At 47.3% G+C, this 16,154-nt stretch overlaps 10 protein-coding genes across 10 annotated transcripts; 5 read left to right on the top strand and 5 right to left on the bottom strand. All coding sequences in view use genetic code 12, as the record gives it.

Annotated features, from left to right (window-relative positions):
• Window positions 1–294: 294 nt before the first annotated feature.
• On the top strand, window positions 295–1,569 carry PSN45_001682 (uncharacterized protein; the record flags this gene model as incomplete). Its single annotated transcript, XM_006689706.2, has 1 exon — window positions 295–1,569. One exon carries the CDS (start codon window positions 295–297, stop codon window positions 1,567–1,569), a length of 1,275 nt encoding a protein of 424 aa, XP_006689769.1.
• A 591-nt stretch (window positions 1,570–2,160) lies between these two features.
• On the top strand, window positions 2,161–5,082 carry PSN45_001681 (uncharacterized protein; the record flags this gene model as incomplete). Its single annotated transcript, XM_006690344.2, has 1 exon — window positions 2,161–5,082. The coding sequence occupies one exon, from the start codon at window positions 2,161–2,163 to the stop codon at window positions 5,080–5,082; it is 2,922 nt and encodes a 973-aa protein (XP_006690407.2).
• A 139-nt stretch (window positions 5,083–5,221) lies between these two features.
• AVT4 (vacuolar amino acid transporter 4) lies at window positions 5,222–7,177 on the top strand (the record flags this gene model as incomplete). Its single annotated transcript, XM_006689707.2, has 1 exon — window positions 5,222–7,177. The coding sequence occupies one exon, from the start codon at window positions 5,222–5,224 to the stop codon at window positions 7,175–7,177; it is 1,956 nt and encodes a 651-aa protein (XP_006689770.2).
• Window position 7,178: 1 nt separating this feature from the next.
• On the bottom strand, window positions 7,179–7,802 carry PSN45_001679 (uncharacterized protein; the record flags this gene model as incomplete). Its single annotated transcript, XM_006689709.1, has 1 exon — window positions 7,179–7,802. The coding sequence occupies one exon, from the start codon at window positions 7,800–7,802 to the stop codon at window positions 7,179–7,181; it is 624 nt and encodes a 207-aa protein (XP_006689772.1).
• A 182-nt stretch (window positions 7,803–7,984) lies between these two features.
• EGD1 (Nascent polypeptide-associated complex subunit beta) lies at window positions 7,985–8,446 on the bottom strand (the record flags this gene model as incomplete). Its single annotated transcript, XM_006689710.1, has 1 exon — window positions 7,985–8,446. The coding sequence occupies one exon, from the start codon at window positions 8,444–8,446 to the stop codon at window positions 7,985–7,987; it is 462 nt and encodes a 153-aa protein (XP_006689773.1).
• Window positions 8,447–8,639: 193 nt separating this feature from the next.
• On the top strand, window positions 8,640–10,055 carry PSN45_001677 (uncharacterized protein; the record flags this gene model as incomplete). The annotated part of the gene is made up of 1 exon (XM_006689711.2): window positions 8,640–10,055. The coding sequence occupies one exon, from the start codon at window positions 8,640–8,642 to the stop codon at window positions 10,053–10,055; it is 1,416 nt and encodes a 471-aa protein (XP_006689774.1).
• Window positions 10,056–10,082: 27 nt separating this feature from the next.
• Window positions 10,083–11,705, top strand: PRP28 (mRNA splicing protein prp28; the record flags this gene model as incomplete). The annotated part of the gene is made up of 1 exon (XM_006689712.1): window positions 10,083–11,705. One exon carries the CDS (start codon window positions 10,083–10,085, stop codon window positions 11,703–11,705), a length of 1,623 nt encoding a protein of 540 aa, XP_006689775.1.
• A 3-nt stretch (window positions 11,706–11,708) lies between these two features.
• On the bottom strand, window positions 11,709–12,620 carry CWC2 (Pre-mRNA-splicing factor; the record flags this gene model as incomplete). Its single annotated transcript, XM_006690347.1, has 1 exon — window positions 11,709–12,620. One exon carries the CDS (start codon window positions 12,618–12,620, stop codon window positions 11,709–11,711), a length of 912 nt encoding a protein of 303 aa, XP_006690410.1.
• An 87-nt stretch (window positions 12,621–12,707) lies between these two features.
• PSN45_001674 (uncharacterized protein) lies at window positions 12,708–13,343 on the bottom strand (the record flags this gene model as incomplete). Its single annotated transcript, XM_066157707.1, has 1 exon — window positions 12,708–13,343. One exon carries the CDS (start codon window positions 13,341–13,343, stop codon window positions 12,708–12,710), a length of 636 nt encoding a protein of 211 aa, XP_066013804.1.
• A 1,234-nt stretch (window positions 13,344–14,577) lies between these two features.
• On the bottom strand, window positions 14,578–16,038 carry CAT1_1 (catalase A; the record flags this gene model as incomplete). The annotated part of the gene is made up of 1 exon (XM_006689714.2): window positions 14,578–16,038. One exon carries the CDS (start codon window positions 16,036–16,038, stop codon window positions 14,578–14,580), a length of 1,461 nt encoding a protein of 486 aa, XP_006689777.1.
• Window positions 16,039–16,154: the final 116 nt, after the last annotated feature.

Below are 16,154 nucleotides of genomic sequence, written 5' to 3'. Positions count from 1 at the left end.
TCTCATCTTAAACGGCAATCTCTCAGCTGCTAACTCCCGACCCGCAAACATACGGAGTGGGCGTGCGTGCGCGCACCACCATCAACCAAAAATCTTATATTACTCACTGGTTCCCAAAGGGGGCACAAAAAATAAATTAATTTACCGGTGTTTTTCCCTAATCCTTGAACAACTTATTGAATATTCCATATCCTCCAACCCCATTAACATACCGACACAAACAGTACCCATAGCCCGTACTTCCATTATATCCCTTGTTCCTCCTCCCTCGGCTTTCCCATTTGCTCAGTTCACATGCCCACAAAGAGTAAATTCACCTATAAGCCAATGGAAAAGAACTCGTCCATTAACGTCAAGGACCTTGTCGATGACATGGATAACTCGTCCATAAACATCTTCAAGATGTACCAGCGGAAGCACTATTTGCCCTACAATAAGCGGATCTCCAACATGGCCTGGCGGATCCAAAACCGCAAAGTTTTGAGTTCTCGTAGACCATCTGATCCCACTTGCGAAGACTTCGACTACGTGGCGCACATCCGTCGAATTGGCCAGCGCGACGAGTTTGCTACCACCGGTGCCCGCCCCATCAACCCGTCTCCTCCCAGCCTTTCCTACCCCCATGGCGGATCCAACCATGGCGGGTCGATTCTCAGCACCAGCGCCGGGTCCGCAGGCACCGTGTCGGCGGCCCCACCATTCAAGAACAGCCCACCCGAGTCGCTCAAGTCCAACCGCAACTTTTTGTCGTCCTACATCAATTCGCTCGAAAGCTCGTTGAAAAATGACTATAAACTCAACGACTTTGACACCGCCAGTAGCGCGTTCCCGGCCGCTGGCCCCTCCACCACCTCCAACAGCTTCCAGAGCATCACGCCACCCAAGAGCGTGGGGTCGAAGAAGTCACCTGGTGAAGAGGTGGCCTTTGGCGGCCCTAAAAAGCTTCTTCAGTGCTCTAATTGCCAAACCAAAACCACCCCGCTCTGGCGTAAGTCCAACAACGGCGACTTGTTGTGCAATGCCTGCGGGCTTTTTTACAAGTTGCACGGGGTGTTGCGGCCGTTGAATACCAACTCCAAGCAGAGCCCCAATCAACCGATACACCCACAGCAGCACTCAAATTTATACAACACCCTTCATGGAAACGCCGCCAAGGGACCACCTCCCCAGGCCCAGCAGGTGCCGCCCACCACCAATGCGGGAAACTTGCATTCGTTCTCGGCCTCCAATCCTTTTGGCAACACCCTCATGAACCCTTCGCAAGGCTTCAATCACTTTAATGACGATCACTTATCCCAGTCGCTCCCATCATTCCGTAACGATTCGGTGATTCTGAACACAAACACCAATCTTTTCAACGACTTGAACTTGAATCCGGACATGGATCTTGATAAGGACGACGAAATAGACCGGTTGCTCAACATGAACTTGTTTCAAACAGACAACTTTACAATAGGCCTCGACAAGGACGGGGCCAGAAAGCCAGAGGTGTTGGAGATGCATGACGAGATTATGACTGATCCCCACGACAAGCAGTGGAACTGGTTGGACTTTGGTCCCACCACATAGGCTTATAAAGGCTTACGATTAACGAATGTAGCATATTTAGGGTATTTATTATATGAAGAGACGACGTTTGATATAGTAGGCCTGTGCTAAGCAACAGGTGTGGTGCATCTACTGCAATACCAACGGGTACGGTTGCATACGTCAAGTCTCTCAAAATAACTTTGGGGCGCATTGAAGGTTGGTTGCACCAGCACCCGCACCCTGGCACCCTGGCACCTTGGCACCGGCACCGGCACCGGCACCAACTGGTACCCACACCACCTGGTACCCACACCACCTGGTACCCACACCACCTGGTACCCACACCACCTGGTACCGTACCGCCACTTGCACGTGTATAACCCATACACCCCTCCCACAGTGCCTGTCCCTTCCCGTCCATTGTCCACCCCATTACCCAGTGCATGGCTTATATTAAATGCGTTTGCTGCATTGTGAGAAAATTTCGCAGCAATTTGTCTGTTTAGATATCGAACTAATAGGGCAATACAAATAGTATAATTATAGTTTGTACTAAAATAGCAAATAGCTTGTGCACACACATCCAAACCTTCAAATACAGTTTTTTTTCCTCTTGGTAAATCTCAGCAGATGTTTAAGGCCCCCGACCCCCCACTCACCACCACGTCCTCAGTTAGTGGCAGTGAATTTTCGGCTGCAAGCTATAAAACCAACCACACAGATGTTTCAGATGCCCGTCTCAACAAGCACGGGTCCATGGAATTTCTGCCTGTGAACCAGGCCAATTATTATAATTGGTATGCCCAGCAGCAACAGGCCAGGTGGTATAAACCTGAAAGTAGCGAAGAAGAGGAAAGTGAGGAAGAGAGCGAGGAAGAAGATAGTGATAGTGATGGCAGTGAAGAGTCTTCCGACTCGGCCGACTCGGACGATGAGCTGGACGTGTATCGTCAGTGGCAGGATTACTATGCTAACATGTACCGCAGCGGCATGTACGGATACATGCCTTATATGAATGCGGTGCAAATGAATCCAATGCAAATGAACCCGATGCAAATGAATCCCATGCAAATGAACCCGATGCAAATGAACCCGATGCGAATGAACCCGATGAGCCAAATGAACCCGGTGCAAATGAACACAATGGGCCAGAACCCACAGATGCAAATGTTTTACCAGATGATGATGAACGCCATGTGTAATCCAATGAACACACCAACGGACTCCAATGGAGTGAACAACAATGGGAACAATCCAAACATGAATGCCATGATGATGAACATGATGAACATGATGGGAAACATGAACATGAACACAAACAACACAACAAATACAAACAACGACCCCAATACCACCACTGAACCCGTTCTCACCCCACCGGAACTCCCAGCTCTGCCCACATCCCCCGAAAACATCAGCCCCATCAACCTCGATAATTCCGAACGCCAAGCAGCATTGGAAAGAACCTTGTCAAAACTCTCTCAAAGCAGCCATCAATTAATCAAAAACTCCCGCATGTCTACCATCAAATCCAACCGGTACGCTTCTGTACCCTCACAGGAGCTCCAGAAGGAGTTCTCTCACAGAAGAAACGTTTCTTTGGGTTGCAACTTCAAGCCCAATGAAAACGAAGTTGACGACTCCGAAACCGAGGGCGTTGAGGAGATGGATGTGCAAGGGTTAGAACCAACAGAACAATCACCACAACGCCAGGATTCGGGTGCTTCGGCCAAGTCTTTTGATTCCATTGCCTCAGGCTCGTCTGCTAATTTCCGTATTGGCCACAAGTCCAACAAGTCAATCCAGAGCGAAGTGGGAAAAGAGATCCAGGCACCAGAAATGATTTTGCAGCCAGTGCAAAAGATGAGTACACCACAAAAGAACACACCAGAAGACATGGATACACAAGTGATTCCACAAAACACTGATTCATTCAAAGCAAGAACTCCATCGCCCCTTGCACCTCCAGTCCCCCCTAAAACTCCTGAAAAGACCAAGAATCCTAAGAAGTCCAAGTCCAGAAAGTCCAAGAAACACAAGATACCACTTCCTGAATCCCCATTCTCCAATCCCCAACACCAGTCGATAATGGGTCCCATAGACCCCAACATGATGCCCATGAATGCTATCAATATGAACAATATGAACATGAGCGGTATGAACAACATGAACAACATGAACATGAACAACATGAACATGAACATGAACATGCCCGGCAGCATGGCCGATAACCGGCACTTGATGATGGCCAACCCCATGTTGATGTCTCCTCCATTGAATCCCCAGTCGGCACACATGCCACAACAAATGGGAACCAGTAGATTGGCCCCTCCGAGAATGCAAAGATCACTAGTCAACGACCCCGAGATCCAACACAAGATTCAGCTGTTCACCAATCTCAGAGCCGTGATTGCGTCGGGAAACAAGTCCTACGAGTACAGACTCAAGTGGGTCAAAATGTTGATCAATGCTACCAACTATCGGTTGTACGTTTATATCAACATCAAAGGTGAACCCATTGCATCCAGTGATGCTACCGCCAACAAGGAGTTATTCATCAAGTCGGCCAGTCAGCATATTGTTAAGCTCATTCGAGACGTCGATTCTGCCAACCAAAAGCTCACTGACGACATCAGGTCAGACATCTGCTTAGTGTACGCCAACATTTTATCCCACCACTACCACACTCTCTACGAGCAAAGTTTTGGCATGCAAAAGGACATCGATGGAGCAATTGCCTGGTACGAACGAGCCATTATCTTCAATCCCAGCAACTTTAAAGCCCACTATGTTCTTGGAGACCTTTACGAGTACGAAGTCAACAATGGCTTCGACCAGGCGTTGATCTACTACCGGCAATCGGCCAAGTTGGGCTATAACAGGGCCATCTATAAGATGGCATTGATGTACTTGAATATTCCGTCCATCAGATCCCACAAGTTCATAAAGATCTTACGGGATTTGTGCAACATCGAGGTGGAAAAAACCGAGCTCGACGACGACGACAAGCAGGAGTTGACCGAGATCATTGCCTCTGCCTCGTACGAATTGGGTAAGGTTTATGAAGGGGTATACCCTGGTGACTTGACGGTTGAAGATGACTTTATCCAAAAGTGCTTGGAAATCGTCCCCGTCAACTACGGTAAGGCGTTGTCATACTACAACAAGTCTGCCAAGCTCAACTATCCCGTGGGACTCGTAAAGCTTGGCCGGGTGTATGAGTTTGGTGAGTTGAACCGGACCAAAAACCCCCATAAATCCATCCAGTGGTACTTGAAAGCTGTCAGCTCGCCATTACCATTCAGGCGTAATCCAGACGCTATGATAGGCTTGAGCAGGTGGTACTTGAGTGGATCCAACGGTGAGAGCAAGCACATTCCACAACCGAATCCTGAAAGAGCTCTCAAATGGTGCGAGAGAGCCATCAAAGAGTCCAACTCACCTGATGCTTATTACCAGATGGCTCAGCTCGCCGATGCTGGACTCAGCAACCAGCCAGCCACTTACTGGTGTCAGAAGGCCGCCGCCGTCAGCGACCCTGTTCAAGCATAATTCTACATATCCTCATCTCTTCATATATAGATAAAATTACTGCCTAATGATTATCTCCCTGCGCGCGCAAAGCTGCATCAACCCTCAAGACAAAGCGGCTCCAACTCCTTGTTTGTTTTCAAAAGTACCACCATTGCATATGTCACTGCCGCGATCCATATCCGACTCCAATCGTAGACGCAGCATCGCCAAGTTGACCAGGTCACCGCTCTCATCGTCTCCGATTATTTCCCAATCACCTCGTTTTGCTTCAGGTCCCAGCTCGTTTTCTACCAATGCTCAGTTCATGAAACGTGCAGAAGACTCCGCCGTCGACTCAGGCTCGTCACACTCGTCGTCCAAGGATGATCTCACCGACAAGGTTTACACCGCTGGAAGCCCCCGTCTTAAACAGCTTTCTGATGATGTGTTCCTTCAATCTGACGATGACGACCACTCTAAAACCATTGGCCATATCAACCGCTACTTACACACAGACCAAATCCAGTCTCAAGGTGGCGATATTACCAGAGACATTTACAAGTTGGTAGACAACAAGACCCAGCGCCCGGGAAGAACCAGGAGTTTATCGTCTACTGAGCTTGAAACTAGCCGCAGAGGATCCATGGCCTCGTCTATCAACACCCCCGGTGGCTTTAGAAGAGAGTTCATTCTCAACAAGAAGAACAGTGCAAACACCCGCCAGGCCAGCTTGTTCACGAGAAACTTTGTGGAGTTTTTGAGCATATATGGCCATTTTGCCGGTGAAGACTTGGAGTCCGACGACGACATCGCATGCCACTACGAGCCCAACTTGCCCCGAAAATACCGGGGCGTGGATGAAGAAGCACCGCTACTTTCACATGAAGACGATGGTGTGTCGTACTCTTTAATCAACCCAAAGGGCACTGCTACCGACACAAAGGCCTATTTTCTATTGGTGAAGGCATTTGTAGGCACCGGCGTGTTGTTTTTGCCCCGCGGATTCAGCAACGGAGGATTGGTATTTTCCATCGTCACCTTGATGTTTTTCGGGGTCTTGTCGTACTGGTGTTACTTGATCTTGGTGCACAGCAAACAGGCGACTCGACTTCCTAGTTTTGGAGATATGGGCCTCAAGCTCTACGGTGAATGGCTCCAGCAGTTGATTTTCACGTCAATTGTCATCTCCCAGGTGGGATTTATCGCTACGTACATTGTGTTCACGTCTCAAAATATCCAAGCGTTCTTGCGAAATGCCATTGGACTCGACAACTTGGACATCAAGTGGTTTATTTTGGGGCAGCTCTTTGTGTTGATCCCACTTTCGTTGGTTAGAGACATCACAAAGTTGTCGCTTGTGGCAGTGTTGGCCAACTTTCTTATATTGTTTGGGTTGGTGACGATTATTTATTTCATTTTGATTGACTTGTTCATTGAGAACAGTGGTGCTGTGGGTGACGGCATTCAGTTCCTCTTCAACAAGAAGGAATTTTCCATGTTCATAGGAATCGCCATATTTGCATTCGAGGGAATCGGCTTGATTATTCCCATCCAGGAATCAATGATTTACCCCAACCATTTCCCCAAAGTGTTGTTTCAAGTCATCCTCACCATATCCGTTATCATGATTGGGGTGGGGACCTTGGGCTATGTGACATACGGGCAGCACATCGAGACCGTCATCCTCTTGAACTTGCCGCAGGACTCGGTGTTTGTGATTTCCATCCAGTTGTTGTACTCGTTGGCCATCTTGTTGTCCACCCCACTTCAGATCTTCCCGGCCATCCGGTTGATCGAGCTGAAGTTGTTTGTGAGAACCGGTAAGAACTCGTTGACCATAAAATGGCTCAAGAACCTTTTTAGAGCATCCTTTGTTATTGGGACCGCAATTATAGCCTTGTATGGTGGGAAGAACTTGGACAAGTTTGTTTCATTTGTGGGATGTTTTGCCTGTATCCCGTTGGTGTACATGTATCCTCCGATGTTGCATTTGCGAAGCTGCTGTGTCATTGGCGAAGGCTTGTCCCCCGCCGAGATCAGACGGAGAATTGTTTTGGCATACCTGAACTACGGACTCCTTGTCATTGGTGCGTGTGCATTATCCTATACCACCTACGATATCTTAGCCAGCTGAGCTACTTGAACAAGTCATAAATATATACTCTAGCATCATGAACCACTGTAGTTAGACTGGTTTCAGTACTGGCCAACGTGGCCTCCAATTGTGTCTTCTGGTTGTCCAATTCCTTCAAGATCTTGGATTGTTGTTGAAACACTTCGGGAAACTTTTCTGACTCAAAATATACTAGCTTTGCTTTGGTTCCCTGGAAGGTTTGGGGCATATAGTAAGCAAAGGATGCCGTTCCAAACAATGTAGGTGCAAGAAACCGGGTGGGCAATGAAGACTTACTGGCCAAAATGGATCCAGTCAAAGTGAGGGTCAAAATGTAGATTATATTGGGCAACACCGGGTCTTTGATCAGGGTGCTGACTTTGGTGCTTAAGGTATTGAGTTCATTGCGGGTGGCACTGATTTGGGTGTCGATTTCGGCCTCAATTACCGAGAGTTTATCATGTAAATATAATCTGGCTTTGTTCAACAGCGACTCTAAATAGGGTACCGTCCGAATAGTCATACCTTTGACAAGTGAAACATCGCCATGGGCACCTTGTTGTTGTTTCAAGTCCTTGGAGATCTCGGCATTGTAGCCGGGTTTGGTAATGACCACCTCGTCGTCTTCGTAGAAGGATCTGGCCATGATTGGAGGTTTGCGAGAAAGCAAATTGTGAGAGCGAGCAAATCTGCTGTATCCGGCCCATACACCCACTAAAACAGGGGGAATCACACAAACAATAAAAAGCTAGAGGTGGCACTACACGGTTGTACTCAGAAAGCTTATCTACATGTATTATCCTATTAATCAAGTACATGATTCGTAACTTACTCAACTTCGTCGAACTTTTGTCCTTCAGTCAAGTCTGGGATTTCTTCATCGTCAGCAGCCAAGTTTCCTTCCTTGTCAAGTTGAGGAGTTCTTCCTTCTTGGATTTGCTTGGCCAACTGACTCAAGATTTCCAAGTTTTCAGCTCCCAATTGTGGCAAAATGTCTGGAATCAACTTAGTAACTTCAACTTCTTGTGGGTAACCAGTGAAAGCAAAAGTGTTGTAGTCATTGGCACCTTGGACACCAACTCTCTTAAAGTGTAAAACCTTACCGTCATCTTTGAAGAAGTTAGCTTCGGTGACGTTTTGGATCTTAGTGGCCTTGAATTTTCCCAAGGTTTCCATCAATTTGACATCATCTTGTTCCTTGATGACCTTCTTGGCCTTGATTCTGGAACCACCGACCTTCTTGGACGAGGATTTTTGCAACTTGGCTAATTTTTCGGGATCAATAGGCATGCTGGAACTGATTTAATAGTATTACTATATGGTGAGTTTCGTCGAAGATTTTTCACTCACTCAAACTGCACTGCACTGCGAAAAATTTGTACTCGTCTGTACACGACTCCAACCCCATCCGTGCGAGTCCCACAGTGAGGCCCTCGCTCGGCTCCACACTTCGCGCACCTAATTAATCTAATCTACAATCAACATGAGAGCTGTCCACGATGTATTGGTGGCTGTTAACAAACGACTCCCTGCCACCAATCACTGGCTCATTTTCATCTGTTCTGTACCAGTGGCACTCGCGTGCGGTACCCTTTTTGCCTACTCTGTATACTCCACCCAGTTGGCAGAACAGTGCCATTTGACCACCAGCCAATCGTCCAGTTTGAATATCAGTACCGTGATAGGATCTGCTGTGGGAGGACTTCTCGGCGGCATTTTGACAGACACCTACGGTACCCAGATCCCCATGTTGATCAGCTGTGTCTGTGTTTTTCTGGGTTATAAATGGTTATATGAGTTGTACTTGGCAGGTGCACATAGTTCCGTATCGAGCCTTGTGACAGCCATGTTTTTAATAGGGATCGGATCGACGGCCGGGTACTTCAGCGCCATCAAGGCGGTGGCCATCGAGTTCCCTAACTTCAAGGGAACGGCCCAGAGCATCACCATAGCGCTGTTTGCCATTTCAGCGTTGCTTCACCTGTATCTTTCCAGTCGCGTGTTTGACGGAGATGTCGCCAGTTTCTTGAACTATTTGCATATTAGCACCGGTCTCATGATTTTCATTGGGTTTTTGTTTGTTCGGGTAGAGGGCCACTACAAGTCCAAGTCCGAGCTGGAAGATGAGGTGAGTCTCATGCAAACACCTGATTTAATTCCTTCGGAGTCAGCAGACGAAGTGGCTGCAAAAGTAGATTTAAAGCACCAGGACTTAAAACACTCCTTGTTACACCCAATCTTCTGGTTCCATTTCGTGGTATTCTCCATTGTTCAGGGCTTGGGACAAATGTACATTTTCGAGGTGGGGTTTGTGGTCAAGGCCGTGTACAACTATTATGATGATGATCTGATCGACTTGCACCATTTGCAAGCGATTCAGGTGTCACTTATAGCGGTGTTTTCGTTCCTCGGCCGCCTTTCATCGGGGCCCCAGAGCGATTACTTGGTCCATAAGTTACACTGTCAAAGGCATTGGAACTTGGTGATGGGCTTGTGCATTATGCTTGTAGGACACCTTCTCAACACCCTCAAGTTAGACCATTTCGCGGCCTCGCTCCTGGGGGCCAATGTGTTTTTGCTGGTGGTATCGTCCATTATCGGCTACGCGTACGGGTTCAGCTTCACCTGCTACCCGGTGATCATCTCCGACATTTTTAACATGGAAAACTACAGTTTCATCTGGGGTTTGATGTACTCCAGCACTGCCTTTGGCTTGACCCTCATGTCTTCGATGTTCGGACACATTTATGATGCCCATTCAAAGTACAATGATGCGGGTGAATACGTGTGCACCGAAGGATCGGGATGCTACGCGGAGACGTTCTCTATCACCTGCGGGCTTGGTGCAGCTGTGATCTTTTTAATTCTTGCGTATATTCGCTATTCAAGTAGATCTTAGATAGAATCGCGAATTTTACAAACACTTATGACGAGGCCTATTTCCATAGATGAGCTAGTCAAAAACGACACACCACGGTTCATCAAGAAACGCGACCGAGTGTCGAAGCCGGAAGCCAAACTTGTGGTGAAGCCAAAGAAAATCGAACTGGTGGTTCAAAGTGACCAACTTACACCTGAACCAACTATCATCACCCAAAACAAGAAACCAATAAAAACCCAGTTCAATTTCGACTGGGACCAGTCAGATGATACCTCTCGCGGTTACACACCTCTACTAGAGCTTGACGACTTTGACGACACTCTTCCACCACCGTCTGTCCACTGGTCAGCAAAGAGTTTACAGGAGATGTCTGAGTCAGACTGGAGAGATTTGAAAGACGAGTTCAACATCATCACCAAGGGCACCAAGATCCATCCCATAAGGTCGTGGGGTGAATCTGTCCTCGACAAGTCCATCGTGAACATTCTCGAGACGCTGAAGTTCGCCGATCCTACTCCCGTCCAAAGAGCTTCCATCCCCATTGCAACCCACCAACAAGACATTATTGGAATTGCAGAAACCGGGTCCGGTAAAACCCTTGCATACGTGCTTCCCCTTTTGCACTACATCCTCTCTATCGAGGAAAACTACTTAAAGTATGAACATATTCAAGAGTTCAACTTGAACAAACCTCTTGGAGTCATTTTGGCTCCCACCAGAGAATTGGCTAACCAAATCACCACTGAGTTAACTAGGTTCTGCCTGGCGTTAAACCTCACATCGGTGAGTATTATTGGTGGACACAGCTACGAAGAGACGATATCGGCCATCAAAGACGGCGTTCATATCATTGTTGCCACTCCAGGTCGACTAGTGGACTCGCTTGAGAGGAAAATAATAAATTTGAGCAAGTGCTACTATGTGATATTCGATGAAGCAGATAGAATGATAGATATGGGCTTTGAGAAGCCGTTGAACACCATCTATGAGAACTTGCCGGAGATCAACGAAGCTGACCGACAAACGTTTAAGTTAGACAAAAGAATCACTATGATGTTCACCGCGACGTTCTCGGACTCCATAAATACGATGACAAAGAAGTATCTTATAAAGCCGGTGCAATTGGTGATTGGCCAAATCGGCGAAAAGGTCGACAATATCAACCAGGAATTTGAGTTCATTCAGACTAAGTACATGGATACGAAGTTTGAAAAGTTGGTCCAAGTCATCAACAAGCACGCCAGAAGAAACAAAGTATACTCGATTATTGTATTTGCTAATTACATCAAAACGGTCGAGGAGCTTTCCGACTCGTTGGCAGAAAAAGGCTACAAGAATATCACCATTCACGGATCTAAGTCCCAGCAGGCAAGAGAAAGGTCCATTGATGAGTTCAGAAATGGGCGAGTCCGCATCCTAGTAGCCACCGATGTGGCTGCAAGAGGAATTGACATTGCAAATGTGTCGTTAGTAGTGAACTACCAAATGACCAAGCGGGTGGACGAGTATATCCACAGAATTGGTAGAACTGGAAGAGCCGGTACCAAGGGTAATAGTTATACATTTATTGAGGACGGTGATGAGCCACTCTTTCCTGATTTGAGACGGTTTCTCAAGAAGAATTTGCCTGCATTCCTTGTGAATCGCAATCAGACCATTAAAGACTAGTGTCTATTCCTCATCACTGGAGTACCCCAGTAAGTCAAGTGTTTTAGGAGGATCTTTAGGTTTCATATCCATTTTTCTCTTTTTCAACTTGGATAGCACCAGCAATGAGTTCTGGTTGAATATAGAATGCTCAAGTAGTTTTTGCCCTGGTTCATGCTCCGGACTCGCAGGCTCTTCAGGCTCCACGATCTCTGGATCCTCTGTCTCTGATTCTTCATGCTCCTGCTGCTGACGATTTAACAAGTTCTTCACAGTATTCACAGTGATCTCCTCGAGTTTCCTCTTCTTTTCCACCTGGCTGGTGGGATCCGGATCATCGTTTGCCCATCGTATCATCAACACCTCATTATCGTCCAAAGATTGACATTGCATGGCTTCTTTTGCAAACTGAGCCTCGAACTCGTGCTTAAATGTTATGAAGGCACAACTCTTATTGTATAACACCTTGATTTTGGCGATGCTGCCAAACTCCAGAAAGTGCCTCAGGAGCACACTCTCGGTGTGATCACCGGGATGCAACCCACTTACGTAGATGGTGTCATTTATCTTGTTCAAAGCTCCCACGCCATCCATGTCATCGCGATGAGCAAACGTCTTATCTCTACCAAAACAGTCCTGGGTGGGCGGGAAATAGTCCGTTTCACACGGCAACCGATGGAGAAAGTCACATGACTTGCCTCTGTAGCAGCAGCCACGCCCAAAGTACAAACATATGGTGGAGGTCAAAGACTTGTTGGCTTTGGTGCGGCCGGAGTCTCGAGTGATATCGACTCGAAAGCGCAGTTTCTCGTAATTTTTACTGCCATCACCTCCCGACCACTTCAAGTACCATACGTTGAACACATTGCCAGTCTGTGGTGGCCTATCATCGGGCAACGAGCTTGGATCCACCTGAACTCTCGCTGGTCGGTTCATATTAGCTAAGAAATTTCGCGACCCGCGACTGCAAAAAAATGTCTACCATAAATCCAAACGTTCATTTTTATACATACATAATATTCATTACAAAGCATTGAAGACAAAACTGAAGCCCACAATGGCGGCGATGGCAGCAGCGCTCTTCCACTTGCCCCCATCGATGTGTGTAGGAGAAGCAGCATTAGATGACGACGCGGTGGAAGATGAAGAACTATGCTTCGACGAAGTAGCGACCTTCGTGCTGTGTGTAGCAAAAACCGACGAAGCCGAGGCCACATCGGCAGAAATGTCCAACGAGGGGTCGGCCGACTTTTTAGCAGACTCGGCAGCAGACGTGAGGTCGGCCACCACTGAGTCAACGTCAGAAGAACCGGAAACAGCATCACTCACCAAGGACGCAGCAGCGGCAGTAGCGGCATTGGCCAACGAGGCAGCGTCGGTGACACCTGCTTCGGCGGCGCTCGCGACGTCGGAGGCGGCGGCCTCACCAAGTGCGGCCCCAGCAGAGGTGGCGGTTTTGACAGCACCCGCAGCACCGGAGGTTACAGCACCAGCAACGCTCACAGCGGCGGACGCAGCGTCTTCACCGGCCGCAACCGCGGCCGAGGTGGCGGCAGTAAAAGCAGCAACGGCACCAGAGGCAACACCTTCACCAGCAGCAGCAGCAGCAGAGGCTATTCCGGAAATATCAGTAACAGCGTAATTGATAGCGTTCACCATTCTTTAATTTTAAGTTGATGGAATTAAGTTTGTGAGATCAAAGTCTTTCCACCTTATTATATACCCGAGCGAATCAATGAAAGGGTTCTAAATATAAAAATAGTGAGCTGGACGCCAGCCGCCAAAATAATCAGTGCTGGTTTAAGGGGCAGTACGGAGTCAGCAGAGATCAAAACTGGGCTGGGTTTACATTTGGTACTAAAGGGGAAATGTATTGGATCGTCAACGAGGAGGTGCAGGAAATCTGTCAAAATTCTTCGACGTCATTGGGCCTGGGTGTGTGTCAATGTTGGCCGGGCTGTTGACGAGGTCTCAGATGCTGGTGGAATGTTTAGGACATCAATCCCCCAAGTCCAGCCTCAGTTTTGGCTAAGGCACGTTTTGACCGTGACCTCGGCGGTGTGTGGCCGCGGTGCATTGAAGGCGGTGCGAGAAGGCGGTGCGCCACCACCAGAGCCCCTAAAGAGATCTTCGACTTGAATTGGGGCTTTGGGGTAGAGACTTCTATATTTGCATTTTCACCTGGACCGTTTGAGGCGTGCACAGGCATATACAAAACGTCTGGATAACCGCCTCGTGAATGTGCCTTCTCCAGTATCAACTTTTCATTATTGAGAGCACTCTCATTTTTGGCTAAGACGACGCTACCGCGAAGAGAACATATTTAGGGCGGCGCCGTCGAATGGTTTAGTATTACCTCTACACGAAATTAGATTGCAATTGGTGATAACTAATGATAGTAGACAGCGCTTTTCTTTCAATGGGTCAAGATCAACGAATGATTAGGGAGGTGGTGACATTCAAATTACTTTTGGTGATCACATGACCTATTCACTTTAAACTCTATACATTTTAGTTTTAGTCACTTCTCCTTGGCACATCGTCCCACTAATGCTGATAACCGGTAGTGTGTTCCCAATGCGGAAGTTGGATCCGCGAGGCTCGAATTATAAAAGTGCGATGATTTCTCTCAGGTTTTCAACTACAACTATGAGCGGAAAGAACACCTCCTCCAACACTTCCAGCTCAACGTCCAGCTCGTCTGGGTGTTGTGGAACTTCCTGCAAGTGCGGAAGCGCTTGTTCGTGTGCCTCGTGCAACACCACCAAATTATGATCAACTTGATAGTTAAATGTACGATTTCATGAAGTGCCTCGCAACTTTTCAGATCATTATTAAATCTACGCGATCCCCAGCTTTTATATACTCGTATCAGTTATATTATTAAATACTCCTACTTTCTAGGGGCCAACTCCAAGGTCTCCTTCTTGATCAAATTGGCCAAGTCTGGGTGGACTTTTCCAAACATCTCAAACACTCTGTCTTGAATATGGGCATCGGCTGCACAAACATGAACAGCCACATTATGTGCCAAGTGAGCCTGCTGATTAGGATATTTGGCCAACACATGCCACAAAGCAGTGGCTTGAGTAAAGTCCTTGTCATCTTCACATTTCCAGTGGAATGGACAAGCAGCACCTTCCCAAACCTCTTGCTCTTCTTGTAAGCCAAATTGCTTGAATTCAAGTGGTTTGGAAGTATCCAAGTAGTTTGGATGTTCTCCCAAGTTGCCATTCACATTCATGGTACCATCTCTCATATGTGGGTTGAACACGGCACCGGTGACAGGACAGTTAACAGGGATCTGAGTATAGTTGACTCCCAATCTGTGTCTGTGAGTGTCAGCATACGAAAACAATCTTGATTGTAACACTGGATCCGCACTTGGTTCCATGTAAGGAACGGTGTGAGCTGGAGAAAAGGCAGCTTGTTCAACTTCAGCAAAGTAGTTTTTGGGGTTTTCGTTCAAGGTAAACTTACCGAATCTCCTCATGGGGTAGTCCTTATGAGGCCAGACCTTGGTCAAATCAAACACCGAAAATGGTGCCTGCTTGGCCTGTTCTTGAGTCATGGTCTGAACATAACAGGTCCAGGAAGGACCGTTACCGGCAGCAATATTCTTAAACAAATCTTCTTGAGCATAGTCGGGGTTAGAACCTGCTAAAGCACCAGCTTCCTCATTGCTTAAAGTCTTGATACCTTGGTCAGAAATAAAGTGCACTTGCACGTAGAACCATTCGCCCTTTTTGTTGGACCACTTATAGGTGTGGCCCGAGTACCCGTTCATTTCCCTATAACTGGCTGGGGTTCCACGGTCTGAGAACAAAAACATCACCTGGTGGGTGGCTTCCTGGTTACTGGTTAAGTAGTCCCAAAACATGTTGGCATCCTTCAAATGAGTTTGGGGGTTTCTCTTTTGCGTGTGAATAAAGTGGGGGAACTTGGAGGGGTCTCTGATAAAGAAAATAGGCGTGTTGTTGTACACCAAGTCCAAGTTACCTTCTTCGGTGTAAAACTTGGTGGCAAAACCTCTGGGGTCTCTGGCGGTATCAGCCGAGCCCAACTCGCCCCCGACAGTGGAGAATCTGGTGAACACCCGGGTTTTCTTACCGATGGTGTCCAAAAACGCCGCTCCACACACGTCGGTGATATCATCAGTCACCTCAAACTCCCCGTAAGCGCCCGAACCTTTGGCGTGAACCACTCTTTCAGGAATTCTTTCTCTGTCAAAGTGAGCCAAAGAATCAATCAAGTTAAAGTCTTGTAATAACAAGGGACCGTGTTTGCCGACTCTTTGGGTAGCAAATGGGTCAGGAATTGGACATCCATTGGAATTGGTGAAAACAGGAGCCATGATAACAAAATAAATAAGGTGTTTTTTGAAGTTAAGGGGGATTAGGTTGTATTTATATCAATTGTAAGAGGGGATTACAGACTATGAATAATGAAATTTTCGCAGTCGCTAATTGG

The sequence above is a fragment of the Yamadazyma tenuis genome, chromosome 2, assembly GCF_029203305.1.
Source record: "Yamadazyma tenuis chromosome 2, complete sequence".
In the NCBI taxonomy this organism is placed as follows: Eukaryota; Fungi; Ascomycota; class Pichiomycetes; order Serinales; family Debaryomycetaceae; genus Yamadazyma; species Yamadazyma tenuis.
The sequence above is the reverse complement of the archived record's forward strand: the minus strand, read 5'-3'. Positions and strand labels throughout refer to the sequence as shown.